This window comes from Aquila chrysaetos, chromosome 20 (assembly GCF_900496995.4).
Source record: "Aquila chrysaetos chrysaetos chromosome 20, bAquChr1.4, whole genome shotgun sequence".
NCBI lineage: Eukaryota > Metazoa > Chordata > Aves > Accipitriformes > Accipitridae > Aquila > Aquila chrysaetos.
Window position 1 is genome coordinate 17,786,990 of NC_044023.1, and position 14,882 is coordinate 17,801,871.

The 14,882-nt window shown below is 43.7% G+C and overlaps 1 protein-coding gene across 1 annotated transcript in view; it reads right to left on the reverse strand.

Moving 5' to 3' along the window:
- Positions 1-292: 292 nt before the first annotated feature.
- The window catches only part of LRIG1 (leucine rich repeats and immunoglobulin like domains 1), a 96,186-nt gene continuing 81,596 nt past the window's right edge, over positions 293-14,882 (reverse strand). Inside the window, exons 11-19 of the mRNA XM_030043741.2 lie at positions 13,555-13,626; positions 11,138-11,301; positions 8,963-9,283; positions 8,036-8,317; positions 7,069-7,488; positions 5,625-5,747; positions 4,871-5,017; positions 3,417-3,725; positions 293-3,229 (exon numbers count right to left, since the gene is read on the reverse strand). Coding sequence (XP_029899601.1) covers positions 2,997-3,229; positions 3,417-3,725; positions 4,871-5,017; positions 5,625-5,747; positions 7,069-7,488; positions 8,036-8,317; positions 8,963-9,283; positions 11,138-11,301; positions 13,555-13,626 — 2,071 coding nt within the window. The 3' untranslated portion in view covers positions 293-2,996. The remainder of the gene's footprint in view (positions 3,230-3,416; positions 3,726-4,870; positions 5,018-5,624; positions 5,748-7,068; positions 7,489-8,035; positions 8,318-8,962; positions 9,284-11,137; positions 11,302-13,554; positions 13,627-14,882) is intronic.

The window sequence follows — 14,882 nt, forward strand, 5'->3', positions numbered from 1 at the left end:
TTTCTTACATACTTACACACACAAGCACACACCCCATCTGGTCTGTTTTCAGTGCCAAGATAAGGGTACTTGCCAGATACTTAAGCAAGCTGATATATTAGAAATGTATTTCTTACGAGTTCTTTATTCTATCTTTCAATACAGCCCCCAAATTCCACCCCATCCGCAAGTCAGGTTGCCAGAGGCTCCCGCTGGTTTACAGGATGGCAGGTTAAAGTCGTGAGTCTAATTTCATGAGCAGGTATTTTGGCAATTAGTCTGCTTTTTTGTCAGAGAAAGACAGAAAAGAGTATAGCAATGGGTTAGAATTTTATTTAATTTTCAACTGAAACTCCCAAAAGCTCACTCTCAACAAAACAGCTGTAATATTATAAATGAACCTTTATTAAAGACACTTCAATGCCATTTGTTAGACACTTCAATATCTTACATGTTTTTCAATGTACAACATTGTACCAAATTTTCTAATAAATAAATAACTTTGTACACAAAAGTAATACTTCCTCTTTCACATTGCCTCTTAGAAGCAGCAAATTCACATATTTAGTGGAAGTCATAACATTAGGCAGTTAACTTTATTCAGAAACATTATTTTCCAATGTTAATGTGGCAAATATGCTTTGTATCCTGCAATGGTGATGACATTTCTGCCAGTAAAACGAGTCAATTAAATCATTCCCATCTTCCCCCTGTCCCCGGTTCCACTGTTTTCACCTTGCGAGTCGGTTCCGAAGCATACTTTTCCCTTCAGTAAAAGGAAAATTACGCTCGGTTTATAATTCTCTAACATCCATTTCCTTTGCTTTGAGTAAACTTGGCACGCAACATAATTAGCCACCTGTCTCAAAGTGCAAACGTGTCAACAGTCAGGAACTGATACAGACAGGTACCTGGCTGAATTATGCCTTGCTTCATCAAGGTCAGGTTCAGCTGGCTAGTCGACAGCGAAAGGCGCCGTCAGCTGCTGGGCGGCAGCGAGAGGTCCCTCCCTCACGGGAGGTGGTGGCTCCTCAAGGTAAGGCTGGACAGGACCAGCCTGTGAAAAAACGAACGGGCACCTTTGTCCTGATGCAGGGCAGCACGTAACTGCTTACTGAAACCCCACAGCCACGGTAGCGCTCCGGCAGATCCCGAAGTGATGGATCCGAATGGAGAATTAAATGTTTCTGCCCTTATCTCTGATGCTTGCTTTGAGTCACAGCACTAGCAAAGGTGGATTTCCACCAGACTCGGCTTCAGTGGAACTGGCATTTGAGTTGCTCCTAAGGAAAAAAAAGTAACAAACCCCCCTAATAAACCTTCCCCCAAAGTAGTCATCACCAGAGTTAGCAACCTTACGTTAGCAGAACTCAAATTACAAGTAACTGGAAGGGAGTCCTCCATCCACAGGTACCAACACCAACAGAAAGCAGCCTTTCTATAAATAAAAAGCATTGTAGTGAAGTTAGAAGTGACAAAGATCTGTTTGACCAATGTGGGTATTTCTTTTTTCCCCCATTCATGGATGAACTTAAACAACCACATGAAAAAAATACTTGGGACATTTCCATTTAACAGAGAACTTCCAACGATAAATAGACAGTTTCCTTTCTAAATAAATGTATTTCTGAATAGCCTAGAATTGCTACACAAAGCAGCATAATTCATTTGAAGTGGGTATTGTCATGTAAAGAGTCTGGCTGCAGATGGGGGTAATGGTGTTCAAGAAGAACACGTAATATTGTGTTGCAGGAAAAGGAAAAAAAAAAAGTATCAGATGAATTAATGGTACAGCTGTCAGCTTAGGAGTGTGATCTTAGATTTGTTGTCAAAACAGCTCTATGGTTTCAAATCCGCCCCCCTCCAGAACAGATGTATTTTTTGGGTGTGAAAACGCACTGTACTGGCACAGGTTATTCCTTCTGAACAGGGCCAGGCTGTATATCATTATATGCACCTTATACAGGTAAAGCTGCAACCATTTGGGAGGGGAAATGTCTGCAATTAGCTCTGTAGGTGATCAGTGCTGTAACAGCATATATGGGCAGATAACGCCTTCTGCTGTGATGGTTTTCAACAGTGCAATATATGAGACCACCCCACAGTTTACTGCGCGAGTTATTTACTTTGGTAATGACTGCTCACTAATCACGACAGCCTTTTTGTCTGGTTGTTTTAGGACTCTGCACGGTTGCTGAATTATTCAGTGCCTCTTGTGTGGTCCACTAACATATCTCACAGTTCAAATACTAATTTTTATGCAGTTTTGAGAAGTAATGGAATTTAAGTTCTTCCACCAACAGGAAAAAATCAGGTTGCTATGTAATTCCTCACTGCATGTGTTTTTTTCCCTATCAACTGTTTCAAATGAAGTTTAAGATCTCTGTTTAAATGTGTCAAGTGCAATAAATTTCAAAGGGGAAGGAAATTTGTGCTAAGTAACCCAATTGATACTTGATTTAAAGGAACTTCCATTGAAAAGAGGACAATCCCTTTGGAACAGTCTGGCTTTTTGAAGTTCTGCTTATGCATTTAAGGCACCAGAATTATTTCTCTCACAAAGTTTAACAGCAACCTGATACTGAAAACAATATTGCCAAAATTGTAAAATTTCACTCAGTTTTCCATGCACTAAAGATTAAAATAGCCTCTGTAAAAGATATATATATATTTTTATATATATATATATTTATATATGAAAACTCTTATGTACAACTGTATCAAATACTTTTCTCTTTACACAATAATCCCTTGCATTTATGTGCTTCATATGCAAGTCAACTTTTGAACGCTTCATACTTCTCAGGGAAGTTTTAAACTATGTACAAACAGATGACGCTCGAACAGGAGTTTGTTCCCCATACAAGCTTGTTTCTCATACCTCAGTTGTTTGCCTTTGACAGGTCATCAGTTCAAGATTTGAGGTAGAAGTAAGTAGCCTATATACTCTGTGCAAAAAAAAAATAAAATAAAAAAAATTAGCACGTTTGTTAATTTGCACATGGCAGTCTGTCCTCTCAGTCCAGCGATCTGTTCGGTGGCTTCAACTCGTGAACGGAGTCGCACGGCTTGGGTGCGTAGCCGTTGGACAGGAGAGCCTGTTTCACTCCTGCTTCGCTCTGCAAATCCAGTAGTGTTGGGGAAATTTCAGGAAGCACGTTCAGTTGCTTTAAGGACCCTCCTGCTGGTGAAGCTCTCACCAAATTAAGGTTGTTAAGCTCTGAAGGCTTTGCTACTGCTTGTGAAGAGCCTGCAAAAAAACAAAGAACCAGCGTGGTTAGTTGATGCCAGCGCTTCTCATAAAACCAGCCCTGCCACTATCATTCATGCCCTTGAGCCAGTTAAAAAAGCTGATGGGAGGAAACAGGGCTCTGATACAACCCAGGCGGTACCTATTGCAGCAGGGGAGAAAAAGACATCCCCAGGGAAACACGTACCGTGTTTGTCTGCAAGCAGCGGGCTGGTCGTGCTCACAGGTCTTATTCTGTCGTGGTTGCTGGGGTAGAGGGTCCCGTCTGTTTCCATCCTCTTGCCGCTGGCAATCCCGTTGCACGGCTGAGGATGAAGAAGGCTGGTGCCTGCACCCCTCTTCCTATTTCGTTCCTTGCTGCTCAGTGCGTTTGGGTAGGTATTATCCATAGTCTTAAGGCTCTCAGAGTAGTACTCCGACTCCTTGGGGTAAACATGGACGTTCATGCTGTCCGTGCTGCCACTGCAGTCCGTGCACACAACTGGCAGGCCATAGCCTTTAAGGGAGGAAAGGAAAACGGCAACAAACGAAGATTAACCAGCTGGAAGTTGTCAGCACTGAAGCACACAACTTGCGGAAAGAAAAGGCAGCTCTGTTTGGTTTGTCTGTCCCTTGGCAGTGTGAGAATCTCTCTCACAAAGTGATATGGACATTTCCTTGTTTTATACAGGGCTAGTGAACACCTGCATTTTTCAGAGCTCTGTAGCTGTCAGTAAAGGTAGTTCCAATTAATAGGTTTAGTTGGTTGGGTTTTTCTTACTCCAAAGAAGTTGTGACTTACTTTTTTTTTTTAAATGAACTGTGCATTTATTTTCTTTTCCAGACTTTCTAGTCAGGGTAGAAATAGAAAGTGAAACTTTCCTGTACCTGCTTTAAAATACCAAGTTACCTTTCTTATTTTTGTGCTGCTGCTTGACAGGGATCACCGTCAACGCATATTGTTATCTCACGATACGTTATTACTGTTAGTGGTAAGAACAGATGAGCGGAATTCAAAGCAGCAAGCAGGAAGGAGTTTCTAAATGTTGAAAGTTAATTTCCTTAGTGCACTCGACAACTTTCCATTATTAAACTTTACAGTTTCTCCTGGAGAGAAAATTTGTTTCACTGGCTGTTTTTCTGTGGATGTTACAATACAGCATGAGAACAGAAAACACATCCTAAAAATAGAAAAGTATGAGTGTAACACCCAAGAAATTGGCAAAGAGCAGAGGCAGGTGTAGTGCCCAAAACAACCTTTAAATTTTGAAAATTAAAAAAAAAAAAAAAAAAAAAAAAAAGCTGAGCTTTGAAGTTGACAGCCCCTTTAAAGAGCATGAAAAATTTTAACACCTTCAGTCTGAAAGTGCTCTCACATTTTAGGAATAGCTCAAATGAAAATACTGATCAACCAGCTGCAAGGAATGGCGGTCATGAGCTTTAGTCTCCCTCTTTCTGACGGTTCCTCAAATTCAAACTATCCAAGCTTGATAGAGGATCAAAGCAAGCAGGAGAAAGTAAATTTACTGTGCTCACACCTGAGAATCATTCTGGGCTTTTTTTTCTGAAGGTAACAATTTCTTGTCTTAATGCCGTCTGACTTGGAGGGCTTTCTGATCTGTACAAACAGAAAATACCTTTCCAGATTAATGGGTTTTGTACCTGTCTTATCTGGAACAAGCATTCCATCAGCCATGTCTTCAGTTTTCCAAGTGTCTTTATTATAGCTGATACACAGTTTTGGCTGTCTACAACCTACAGTGGGAGCTTCAACATCTGGACACCTTCCAGCATCAGTCTGACACATACCTGTAACAAACGAACCATCTGGCTAAAGATTACAACCATCTGCTCTCAGTTAAATGACTTGTTAGTCTTATTTCTACTGTAAAAGCTGCAAAAGGGAGAAAAAATAGCAATGGAGATAATAGATAATTTTAAGCTGATGTTTAACAGAATAAATGCTGTACAATCTCAGGAGAATCTTCGTTCAGAACGCTTAGCCTTCCCTTCCTAACGTGCTGTGTTCAAATGCTGTAAAATCCCAACATTTAATTTCTAAGCCTGGAGGCAGGGACAGGCAATGCTAATGTATTTTCTAGTAGAGCTTAACTATGGGTAACTCTGGTGCCAAAAAACTAATCCAAAATTAGCAAAAATACAGTCCTTAGGGCCTGACTGAGCAGTTTCTGAAGCAGTCTGCTTGTATGAACACTGTTATTACTGGGAGAGGATAGCTTTGTGAAGTGAAAGACAGATCCTTGTTCTGCATAAATGCAGTAGCGAGAGAATTACATTATGAAGATCTTTCAGATAACTCGTAACAAGCACAGAAGTACTTTGTACTGTGACTTCTAGCTCCTCATATCAAGTTCAGATACAGCACTGCAGAAAAAATAATTAAACCAGTTCTCACCATTGCTGTCTATGTGCCCGTTAGGCTGTTGGTTATCTACTCTGATGACTGCTTCCTGCCGGTCAGAAAGAGTCCCTTGTGAAGACAAGTAGCTTGGCACGTCAGGAGGCACAATAGTCTCATCTAGAGCAATGGGAGCAGAGAAATGTCAGTTCCTAGTAAGATATAAAGGCTTCTGTTTTCAAAGGCATGTAAAATCTCATTTTCAAGAGGGATTTGGGACCAGATCTGTAACTGGTATTTTCTGTAAATGCAATGGAAACGGAACAGCCTAAATACTCCATTCCCCTGGGAGGCCCCACTCCTGATTTTTCAAATCTTAAAGCTGTGAGATACAATGCTGACAAAGCCATTGTGAGTGTTTGCATTTGGCATGGTCAGTACAAGGTAGATGGAAGTGGAACTGTCTTTTCAGAACAAGTAAATCGCTCCTTTTCCCCTGAAATTCAGAGTACCTCATTTGACTCAAGTCCTCTGTCTCCCAAAGTCATGAGTAAAAGACTTCTGGAAAAGAGGGTCTTTGACTCACTTAAGCAAGCAAGTAGGTTCTAAACCCCTTAGCTATCCTTGGCTTTCTCCATTTTATATCAGCAATTTCAGTCTCCCTTGTCACACAAAACCAAGTGAAACTCAGTTATGCTAGGCATGAAGCCCTAGATTTTCAGGACTGAAAAAAAGGGGGAAAAAAAAAAAATCCCGCTGACACATCACACTGGTCATATGGTATTCCAAGACCTCCTACCTAGCCCCTGTCTTTAAAATCTTATGTCGTACTATATCTAAAGCTAAGCATAATATAGGAAGGCTGCAAATCCCAGCAAGGCAGGGAAGTCAGGCTGGTTCTTCCATACTTCCATTCAGAGGCTGCATAACTTTAAGGGCAGGAGAGTTTATTCTTACTGCAACGCTTACTTCAGCACCAAAGTATCCCCTTTGAATGTCAGGGGGATGCAATAAACCCTACTTCTTCCCCCCAAAAGTGAGGGATACCCCTCATCAGCAGGGCTACAACAGCTCTTACGGGCAACACAGCAAAAGAGATTCCAGCTTCTAATTTTTCAAGTTTTGAATACAAAGTCTTTGAAAATACAGACTCCCAAGAAGTAAGACAGGTTACCAGCATCATAGACATAATCCAGACTGTCTCAAGCATTATCATTTATGGTCATGGAAAATCAAAGTAGCAAAGCAGTGGCTGGAAGTACTGCCAAGTGGAAAAGTCCTTTCTGAAGAGCAAGCCAAGGGGAGAAACGCAGCTCTGAACATGCTTCAACAGGAAGTGAAAGCTGGTTCCAGCTTTGTGAGCCAAGAGAACCACTAAGATAAGCCAACTGCTTTCCCAGTGTGATTGTGTGGCTACCTGATGTGCCGATTCAGCCTCAGTGGGAAGTCTGACAGCACAAAAGGTTAGAGGAAGCAAGCCTTAGCAGGAGACTAGAGCTACCTGTGTTGGTGACGCTGTATTCTTCACTCTTCTTCCTGGTCTGGTAGATGATGCAGACCCAGACAAGAGACGTCAGCACGATACTACACACCACAGCGATGGTGATGATCCCCACAGTGGTACGGTCCTTCCTACAGCCGAGAGACTGTAAGATGCTCACGTGGCTGTGTGCCCGCTCTGTCCCCACGGTGTTGGACATTTCACAGGTATATTTCCCAGCATCCTCCAAGACAACATTCCTAACGATCAGCAGCTGGTTGCCAGAGGTGAAGTGATGCCTTTCTGTCACGATCAGGGGCTGGTCACCTTTCAGCCAGGTAATGCGGGGAGTTGGGCTCCCTGTGGCTTTGCACTGAAGAGCCACAGTCTCACCTACGGACACTACGTGGTCTTCCAGTGGATGAATCAAAGATGGTGTCTCTGCAGGAGAATAAACACAGAAATTAATTCCTGGGGACAGATTTAACAGTATTGAACATAACTGATGTTCTTGCAGACAAATACACAGCAACGCACTACGCAGCCACGTGCCCAGGAGCATGGCAGCTGCAAACCACAGCAGATCTAACAATCACAACCAAGGCCTTCCCACAACCAGTTGATGTTAGTCTTCCCGACAAAGAAACCCCCAAGAACAAGGGGCAATGGCTGACACACATGAATTATTTCATAGGGCAAGAGAGATGGAGCGCAATTTCCTTTTGAAGTAGTTTTCCCAGACAGCTATAATAGGATGGTTGGAGGGGCTTCCTTGGCACAAGAGTAAATGTGACTTACAGCTCCTTCTCTTAACTGCCAGGGTATTTTTCATTAGTTAACTACAGTGTAAAAGAATGAAACAAGACTAACAGAGCACTGCCTCTTTGTCCCTTCTCTGTATCTGCAACTGCTGAAGAGCTTGAACAGCAATCCTTTCCAGTTCCCACTTTCAGACCACTTGGTCTCTTGGGGCACTAATGCACCTTACCCAGCACAGTCAGGGTAGCGTTTGCAAGCACAGATCCCGCAGAGTTCTGTGCTGTGCAGCTGTAGACACCCATGTCTTCTATCTTCACATCCGTAATGAAGAAGACATCATCGTCAGGCATGACGTGCATGCGGCGTTCTCGGGCTGCAGGGAAGTCCGTGCCCCCATCTTTCTGCCAGGCAATTTGTGGGGTGGGGTGTCCTTCAGCTGCACACTCCAGCCGTACCATTGTCCCTGTCCGGCTGGTGACGTCGTGGGGAGTTTTGATAAATGAGGGCAACACTGATAAAGAAAAACAAGGAGGAGGAATGAGCAGTTCCCTGGGGAAAACACCATCTTCTGGGCAGTTTCTAACTGTTTTCCTTCCTAGGCAGGAGATTAATATAATTACCCATAGGCAAGAGGATAGCCAAGCTGCTTTTGCAGGATATATCTAAACTGCTGGGGACTAACCCCGTGTTTCTACAGCACATACCTGTCTGCAGCGTCCAAGACCCTCCCCCTCAAGATCATTAGAGCTGGGATCAAAGCTAATTTTCTTTTGCGATTAACCTGGAAAGAAACCCCGTTATCTCTCCTACAGAGAACTTCCAATCACTACGGTCCCTCTCCTTTGTATCCTTTTGTATTTTCATTTGCCAGTTTCTTTGGGCAAGACTCTACTGGAAGAGCCAAAAAGAGGCAGCTAAAGCTGTTAAGAACGTGCTGAAGCGCTTGGCTGGATGGCAGCCATCACAAGCCCGGCATATGCTCCTCACATGGCATCTCTCAGCATCCACTGAGATACAAACAGCTGGTGTGAAGACCTTAAGAGCTCCCCACCATCGGGAACGGACCCTCAGGAGTAAATGCCTGCCAAAAGCGGGTCCCAGAGAATTGTACCAGCTCAGACTGAGGAAAGGAATGAGAAAGCAGCTTCCTACTCACCATTAACAGTGAGTCGGGCCTTGTTGGAGTAGGTGGAGCCAAAGTGGTTGGTGATGATACACTGGTAACGCCCTTCATGGGCAAAGGTGACGTGCCGGAGGTGCAGAATGGTGGTGTACTCCATCACCTCACCATCCTTTGCCCGCACATGGGCAAAGTTCTCGATCTCGGCATTGTGCAGCATCTCGTTGTCTTTCTTCCATGCAAACATCATGGGGGAGCTGCTACTGCTGGCGGCCGAGCAAGTGAAACGGATGTCCTTCCCAAGGACAGCCACTGTTGTCTCAGGCTGGATGATGATCTGTGGCTTGGGGAAATCATCTACGAGAAGACAGCAGGCATAGTTAGTTCTGTACTATGAGGAAAGACTGAAGCAAGCAAAGAGATGCAATGAGAAATGAGTAGTGCATAAGTGAAAGACATTATTGCACATCTGCTTTTTACATCCACTGTTGTCTGCACCAGGAAAGCAGCTTGCTCTTGCAAAGCACTCCACCATCGAGACCGGCTCTATAGTGCAGACGTGCCACGCACAACTCCACTGAGTGGCTGGTCTAAGCTAGGACTCTCATTTCTCTGGTTTGTTCTGTAATCAGTGGACTGAGATCGTCACTTAGTGACCTCAAGCACCTACAGGATGCCTAGCTCTCCTCACCAATGTAGCTGAACCTCAGAAAGATACTATGGTCTAAAGAAAATACATTTCCTTGCACAACCCACGCATGAAGAGCAACACTGAACTTAAAACTTCACCCCCAGGCCTGCATTAGTGTAAAGCTGGAGGGGAGAGCAGGAGGACACTTAAAGGGCTGCAAATGCCAGCTCTAAGGATAAATGCTCATGAGCAAGGCGACTGCAGCATGCACTGTCAAAGCAGAAGCAATTGCATTTGCCTGACATCCGTCTGGGATGGAAAGCTTTGCACACTCTCTCTCTGCCCTGAAGTTTGTTGGTTTTAGCAAGGTTCCAAGCAGATTCATTTATTAGATTTCTACAAATGGTGTAATTTAATATTTGACTAAGTTTTAATTAAACAGCCAGGCCTCTGGAACCAGGAGTACTAGTGCCTGGAGGACTTGGCAGGCACTGGAGAAGCAAAGCTGTCTTTGCTTTGTGATGTTGCTGTGGGGATGGAGCCTTCACGATCTCTTCTTCCAGATGAACACAGCAAGCCTCCCAGACTTGCTCAGACAGAGGCCACCTAGGCAGAGCCCTGCTACTCTGGGATTGAGAGGGACATGGGACAGCAGCTGGAACAAAGCTTTTGCTCTGTGTTTAATGCAAGTCATGCATTCAACTTAGTTAAATAGTGTTTTCAAAAGCTCATTTTTCCTTCATCAAACAGCCATGTGCCGCTCCACCCAGGATCCACACTGGCTGGATCCACAGCACAGGGTTTGGCTCACCAAACCAGGCCTTTATTGTGCCCAAATGCTGGACGCACGAGCAGCATCACTTTGGCATCCTCTGATCATTTGTGTTTCTTTTCTTTAGGAGAGGGGTAGTAGGTATTTGTGTGTGCTGGGTATTAAGTAAAGCTGCTTTACAACCACAGCTCAGGTGCAGAGTCAACTGCAGTGTTTGGGTGGGGGAACAGCAGTAGGTGCTGTTTAGAAAAAAAACACAACCGTAGGAGAAGAAAAGATTAGAATGCAACTGTTAGCCGTCGGTTGGTTCATGTGTAATGCCTTGCTGGCCCAAAAAAAGGAGCTGTGATGGAGAGATTCTCCTCTGCCTTTTTTTTTTTAACCCTTTGTTATTTCCAAGAGGGAGAAAAAGTGAGTGAAGAACACAAAGCCACAGAAGAAGCTCAGAATCTTGCGGATTGAAAAAAAATTACAGCTGCAGTCTTGGTAATATCGAGTGGACTGGGGAAGTCTCTGTGCAGCCCCATCTGGAACTGGAACAAGCATTAGTCCCTTTTGATTTAATACTCAGGGAGCCCCATAAGGAATACACTAGATGCAAGCAATGCGCTGTGTGGTTTTGGTGGGAAATAAATTGTAGCCAATGACAAATTTTTAAAATGCAGGCTTAGGCTTCCTTTGATCCCATTGAATAACAAAACAAAACAGAAACCCTCTCATAATAACATGCTAGTAGTCAAAGAAAATGTTTCCCAAGTGACTCCTACCCTTCATACAACCAACCTCAAAACACACAGGCAAGACTTACCACACACAAAACTTTCTGGCAGGATGGCAAAAATGCTCTTGCTTTTTAGTGACTCAGGATGGGCGCAGGTGGCCACCACAAAGGATTGCAGCTCTTTCTCAACTAACCACTGGGGCAACCATTTCAGCTGGCAATCGCAGAGGAAGCTGTCGCTGTTTATGTGGCTGCAGGGAAACAAAACCAACACGAGCCTGCTGTGAGTCCCGCATGGAAAGACGGCTGGAAAGCTCACAGCCCTTTCATGTTAGACACATTCCTCCCTCCCCCCCAGCACGGGTGGAAGGAAAAAAAGGACTGCAGGGTTGTCCTCGAGGCAGTAATGATGTTAAATACATAACACATTTAAACAGCATTTCATCTCCACATAGAGCAACCCACTCCTGCACTCCAGTGACACTCCCTAGCGCCTTATATTTATTAACCAACTTCCAGAGTGGTCCCTAGGAACAGACGAGCAACACCATCCCTGGCTTAAGTGAGAGAAACCGAGGCAGATCATCTACAAAGGAGACACACGGCGGAGGCACAAGTCAACAGTACAGCCTGTCCTGCTCCTATTTCTCATATCTAATTACCACACATGCTCCTTCTCTGCCTCTGTGGTTTAAGCATCTTTGGTGGGGACTGAATTCAGGACTTCATTACCGAACAGTGAGAGGATACCAAGTTCCCACTGTAAGACCTCTAGTTCCCTCAGTGGCCAACACCAGCGGAGTAAGTAAGTGGAGAGCCCATGCCTGCCTTCTGTAAGGTACATGTTTGCACACCAGCACCACCAGGGATAAGAGGTATAGCTGATTTTGTATTTACTGATTAACAGAAGCAGTGGAAGAGAAGCAACCAAAGACAACTGTGTAAACCCAATACAAACAGCGACTAGTTTGGAAACCAAAACACAAAAACATTTCTCAGCATCCTAACAGTAACTTAGCACCTTCTATTAAGAAAACAGCTGTGAAAAAGGGGTGCTTCAGGATTTTTATTTTTTTTAAATATTCTAGGCCAAATTGTGGCTCAGCATAGCTCAGAGACCAGTGAAGAACTGCAAGTTTACACCAACAGGGAATTCAGACTTTGGTCTGGTTTCGTCCAAGATCCTAGGAAAACCCAGTCTGATCCCTCAAATCGAATGTGAGGATGCCTCAGAGACTGGGAAAATGGCCCTGGACAGAGAAGTCCTGTCCTGCAATACTGAAAGTTGTGCAAGAGCAGGGTTATCAAGAGCACAGAAGAATTCCCACTCCAGCACAGTTGTAAGAAGATGTGAATCTCCTCCCATTTTCCTACCTGATAACCTCTCGGGAAATCCTGAAGTCTGAAACTAGCCAGGAAAGGGAAAAAGAAAGAAATGGACTGGAGAGGGAGGGAATGAGGGAACACAGAGATCTGATTTTCCAAAGTTGTCCACTTTGCTGTCCTAGAAAGATGTGTAGCCCCTAATACATGTGATGGCATAAACACTGCTGGCTAGTTGGGACAGATCAGACACCCTTAGTATTTAAGGCTTCAGTACAATGCATTCTGCATGTTTACGTCCACTGTCTGAAAGCTACCTTCTCTGTGGTATAAAGGTTCCTTCACAATACCTGGGACGCCCCCAAGCTCTTCTCTAATAAGATGAATCTTTCGTCTCAATTTTGTTTCAAGAACCAGTGCAAAAGAAGGTGGTTAAACAAACAAGGGACATGCAACGCTTATCTTATTCACTCCCCAGTCGCTGGTAATAAATGTCATTGGTAACAGTGACCATCTGATTCCCATTTCCAACATCACAAAGAAGAATATGAACCTGCCCAAATACCAAATAAACAATTTCTTGTTCCACAGACATTGCACTACTCCAGCGTATAGCAATGCACTGACAGCGGATTAAATATTTATGGAGAAGAAGAGAAAAGGAAACCAGGCAAGACTGGAAACAGTGTCTGATAACAGTGCAGAGCCCCAGCCTGGAGCACAAGCAGCAGCTCTGATAACACATCCGTATTTTTACACCAGAAGGCTGGATGACAAGTGGATCCAGTTCAAATGGTGCTTATCGCTGAAATGTCAGTACTGTATGCAAACCCTAAACATAGGTACAGCAAAGGAGCAGATGGGCCACTGGGAATTAAATCAGTGGCAGCGTGAGAAGGAGAGATGGCTAACAGGACCAGGGCTGGACTTCCTGAGCGGAGATGAATAATTGCACAGATGCGAACCTGCTGGAAGAACCTGTTCCGATGATCTAATTTCACTCACTATTAAATGCAAGATGTTCCCGTGACATCTACTCATGTGTAAAAATACCCTGCAGAGGAGGAAATAAATGAGTGGTAATGCCGATAACACCCCGTTGGAAACAATGTGCTAATTCTCACGTCCAGGGCAAGAAGGATCCCTGCCTCCTTAATGGTGTGTACAGTCCAATTACTTACAGCTGCCGCAGGCTCTTCATCTTAGCAAAGGCATCTGCTTGAATTGAGCGGATGGCATTATCCCCAAGGTTCCTGCAGAACACAACCAAAGGCAATGTGAACAAAAGGGATGCTATGGCTGTGATAAAGTCTCTCCGTATTTCAGCAATGACTCTAGTAGCAGGTGATGTGGTAACTCCTTGTTAAGGCCATATGCACTTGCAACTCATAGAAATGGTTTTCTACAAAACACTTTAATATCGAGTAAGTATCGCAGAACAATAGTCAATCAACAAAAATTATGGGAATAAATCACTAAGTCATTCCATACCCCATCTTCTCACTACACTTTCTCAGTCTCAGCTACCTCCATCATCCATAGCTCAGAAATTCCTCAGTCCCCTCGATAACCAAAGATAGTCAGGAATGTTGTATCCCAGGCTAGACCTTCAGCAAACATAAAGAAAGCAAATACTTGCACTAAACCGCATCTGAGAAGTTATTTGAAAGTGACTTTGAGAGGATACTATTGTGTTCGAAAAACATTGCAATGTTTCCAAAAGAAGGTATTCTTAAAAGTTTCCTTCACAACTATCGCTAATTAAAAAATTCACTTGTCCTCTGAAAAAGGATAATAGTAAACTTAAACCCCAAGTCTGACAAGTGAAGTGTAGGACAGGCAAGCACTGCTTGCAGAGCAAAATCTCGGTAAAGCATTAATAAGGGCACCTTTCTCTGGGAATGTACCCCCACAGTCAGGCAGCCCTAACCCTTCAGTATGCTCTCAATGGTCATAACATTTCATATAATCAACAGCCAATAAAACATCTAGAGCAAAATCACATATACTTTAACTTGTCTTAATTCAGAAAGGAAGTTATTCATGAATCACTGCTGGAGTCATCAGCCTTGGGACAGACAAAAAAAATTACGTAGCAGCAGCCAAAATTTACTCCTTGCGAATCGCTCTAAGGCAGTCGTGCTGAATGGGGATGTTCGGTGCCTGCATCGTAAGCAGTCATTTGCAACATGTGTCACTGCCAGAGCCTAGATTTAGGACAAAGTTGGGACAAGGGAGGAGGAGAGTGGGCTGCATCTGAAATAGCATATTTTCATTGCTAACAGCCTGCAAAGAAGTAATGTGCAAGTCAAGGCGATATTTATCCAAGAACAAATCAAAAAATTAAGAGCATGCAGATTTGCCATATGTTCTATAACTTTGTTCCTGGCACAAAAAAAGGCCAAAGTTGAGGCGGACTTATAATGAGAAGGAAGCAGGTGGCCCCCACAAATGGACTGGCTTCTCAGTTTACAAAGACGCTATTAAATTGCTAGCAGATCTCTCAAGC